Source organism: Lentinus tigrinus, assembly GCF_003813185.1.
Source record: "Lentinus tigrinus ALCF2SS1-7 unplaced genomic scaffold L226scaffold_22, whole genome shotgun sequence".
Classification (NCBI taxonomy): domain Eukaryota; kingdom Fungi; phylum Basidiomycota; class Agaricomycetes; order Polyporales; family Polyporaceae; genus Lentinus; species Lentinus tigrinus.
In genome coordinates, this window is record NW_027137931.1 from 435,855 (window position 1) to 439,401 (window position 3,547).

At 59.2% G+C, this 3,547-nt stretch overlaps 1 protein-coding gene across 1 annotated transcript; it reads left to right on the forward strand.

Moving 5' to 3' along the window:
- Positions 1-1,805: 1,805 nt before the first annotated feature.
- L226DRAFT_151677 (uncharacterized protein) lies at positions 1,806-2,783 on the forward strand. Its single transcript, XM_067672444.1, has 5 exons — positions 1,806-1,940; positions 1,998-2,075; positions 2,136-2,223; positions 2,298-2,657; positions 2,712-2,783. The coding sequence occupies exons 2-5, from the start codon at positions 2,038-2,040 to the stop codon at positions 2,736-2,738; spliced, it is 513 nt and encodes a 170-aa protein (XP_067533241.1). The 5' UTR covers positions 1,806-1,940; positions 1,998-2,037; the 3' UTR covers positions 2,739-2,783.
- Positions 2,784-3,547: the final 764 nt, after the last annotated feature.

Below are 3,547 nucleotides of genomic sequence, written 5' to 3' on the forward strand. Positions count from 1 at the left end.
CTTGTGCCGCCCCCGTCCCTACGACCGCCGACACTCCGCGGGCAACCCTCCCGCTCCGTCCTCGACTGTGTGCTCCGTGTAACGCGGTACACTCCACGATCGGTCAATCCCTCCTTTCCTCGAGCACATGGGTGGTTAGTTACCGTGAAGAGGGTGAGACTTAGCTGCTATTTGGTAAGTCCTTCATTGCATACCGGCAACCTCTTCCAAGAGGCCCCTTTTCCGCATCCATCCCTCCTAGATCGTCCAGTCCGCTCTCGAGGCCATCCGAGTCAATGCCGGTTGTTCAAGCCTCCTGAGATGGTCCCTAAGGTATTCGCCGCCTTGCCCTGTCCCGGCTGGAGCTGTCGTACCGTGAGTACTTACCGAGTCGCCTTACCTCACTGATCTCCCTCCAGGCCTCACGGTGGTGTACGAAAATCCTCGTCTTGGAGTCGTCACTATGTAACGCCACAAAGTACGTAGGACGCCGCCGTTGTTCCCTGGTCCGGTCGGCAGTCGCTCGGAGGTCTCCATCTCCCCTAACCGTGCATTCCTGCTCTCCGTGTATTCAGGGTACGAGTGTACCCGCGGCATCCGCACTCGGCTCTCTGAGCTTGTCGCCGCCACCGCTCACCGCGGGTCCTAGCTAGAATCTCCCGACTCCGCAGTCTACGTCGGGGTTACGTACACTCAAGTATTATTGACGACGCACACGCCGCAAGTCCAGACTCGGAGTCCGAGCGACTTTTCCTGCAGACCGTTCTCGTCCTTTCGATCCTCACCTGCCAATAACCACCGCGTCGCCTCTTCCGGATCTATAATCACCAATGGCTCGCTCTCCTCCTGCGTGCGGGATGCGCTATCTTCGCCTGCTGGCCACAGCCCCAACAGCAAGCTGCCCAAACGCCAAGCTGCACGAGCCGCCGACTTTCATTCGAGCGCAGAGGCAGAGTGCGGACGTGTCGGCGCTCAAGCTCAGAAACCGTCTCATGGCCCTCGTTTGCCACCATATGTATTACTCACTATGGCCGATTTATGTATCTTCTCTGCTAGATGCGTATCCCACATCCCGCGTGATGGGCTGACGCGCAGGCCTGAGAAGATGTTCGACGGCACAACGACCGGCACAGACGACGGTGAGTACTACTATCATACATGGAACAACTGGACGGTCTCTGCGGCGTGTAGCATTCCGAGTCCTCCCCGATTTCTCTTGAGCATGGTCTCTAGCCCACGGGATGCATCTAACCCCGTGCACTTCCTCGGCGTCGTTCCCGCCATACATTTGCTGCCAATTTCGAGCCTCCCGCTGCCGGACGAGCAACGGCGGTTTCCCGCACAACCGAGCCTTGTTCCCCTCCCGACACGCCAGACAACAAAACATCAGCGACGCAAACCAATACGTCCGCATCAACACCTCCTCCGCGTCGCCCTCGTCCTTGCCCGGCGCGTCGGGCGGGCCCTTGCTGCCATGGATGGAGCTCACAGATGCGGAGAGCCTAGTGAGATCCAGAGGGTCGAAGCTGCGGCGGCCAGGGAACGTGTACCGGAAGAGCACAGTCTCTCCGGCGGAACGGGTCATAGGCGGCGGGCGGTTGTACGTGCGGACCCGGTGTCGGAATACGAAGGTCGGCTGAGTGGCGCGGGGCGTGCTCTCGTGTTGCGGCTGCTGGAGTGGCGTTGCTGACGACCTCCTCAGCGGTGCTGTCGGTGCCCTCATCACGCCTGAACGACAGCCAACGAGGGCCAGCCGGCGCTGCGGGGACCGACCCTTACGCAACTCATGAACTCTACCGGCAGAGCACTACCGTGCCGCGTCCGTCTCGCTACCTGCTTCCCCGTATCTCTCTGCACTACATACATGCGGCATCCTACATGCGCAGAAAAGGTACGTACCGCCCCATAAGTCACCGCTCTCCCGCCGTCCTTGCGTGTTCGGTTGCTCCACCCCTAGCTTGGTATGTGGTCAGACAAGGCCATGGTGCGCGGACAGTGAACTGACCTTCACGCCATAGAACGACGCGCCCAGAACTCGGCGTGACGAGATAGCGACGCATGTGCTGCGATATGTGCGGGAGGAGCACGCCTGAGCGGTGAGTTCGCTCATTTTCTTGAGCTATGTATGTCGAGGACGAGTACCACGTTGAGGACAGAGGTCAGCACGAGGACGCATGCAGAGATGATGAGGGACGATGGCTAGGGCAGCGAACAGAGCGTCGACGGCCGCAGAACCCGCAACAGGTAAGAGGGCAAGAGAGGGGGAGGATGGAGTACGACAGACACATTTCAACGAGTACTTATTCACCTCCGCACAGGACAAACACACCACGCGCTGCTTCATGCTCGGCCCTCGTCTCGCAGCAGCTTCAAGAGACGACGGCGACTTGGCCAGCGCTGTCCCCAATCGGGTTGCATCGCGCACTTGGTGTTCGACTCAGCCGAGTCGCCATCCGAGGACCCCGTCCATGCTCGGTCCTCAGCTCGCAGCTTCAACGTTCAACGGCGACTTGGCCACCAGTTCGGCTTCTGGGCGACGTCGCGAACCATTGTGCTCGAGCCGCGTCGCGTCGCCATTCGAGTCCATGTCCATGCGTGGCTTCGTCCTCGGTCCTCAGCTCGCAGATTTGACGGCGACTTGGCCATTTTCATCCCAATGTGGTCTGTCTCTCTTCGAGGTGCGTCGGGTCCACCTGTGCCTCCCACGGCTAGAGCCTAAGAAGCCCCATCAGGTCGGGGGACTTCGGCCCACTAATTAGAGGGCTTTCCAGTCAAATCCCGTACTGCTGGAGATTTCTGTGGTGAATTTCGTTATCTGTGGGCAGTAAGATGCACTTTTTCTGATCTTTCATTTCATCTCACGTGTTACCTTCCTATGTTCTCGCTCGTGTCGTTTCTGCCCTTTTTGGATTTGTCTGCGCCTTCTGCTCGCCGGCGCTGTTGTCTGCCTGTTATGGAGAGGCCGCCCTCTTGCCATACTCGTATTCCTTCCGTGTACGTATGTTCTAATATGACGTACGCCATGTTTCCGGTGAACTGTCTACGTGTGCCCGGCTCCCGATGTCGTTCCCTGGCCTCCTGCATGCTCCCCCGCCCGGCGGTGCTTCTACCGTCTCCACCGTGACATCTCCCGCCTCCCGCCCGACTCCCTGCCCGACTCCTGCCCCGACTGCCGCCCAACAGCTCTGAGGTTCCCGCCCTCTCCTCCGAAGACAAGTCTTACGGAGCGCGGTGGTTTGCCACGGTGAGTTGTGCGCCCATCACTGGTACCGGTGTTGTACTGAAGAACTCGTCGATGTAGTTCGCGACGGTGATGTCCAGTGCGCATGACGACCAGAGGAAGAGGGTTGCGTATTAGAGCAGCACATACATGAAGGCCTTGAGTTCGTTGCAGACCTCCACGCCACGCTTCGTGAGGGATAGTAAGATGTTTATAGGTGGCGCGCCAGCGTCGGGGAACGTGTGCACCCCGCCGCTCAACGGCGCTTCGAGGGACCTGCTAAGAATACCTGTCAATAGCATGGAAGACTCGCGGCTGCAGACCTTCATTCCAGCTGATGTCATTACT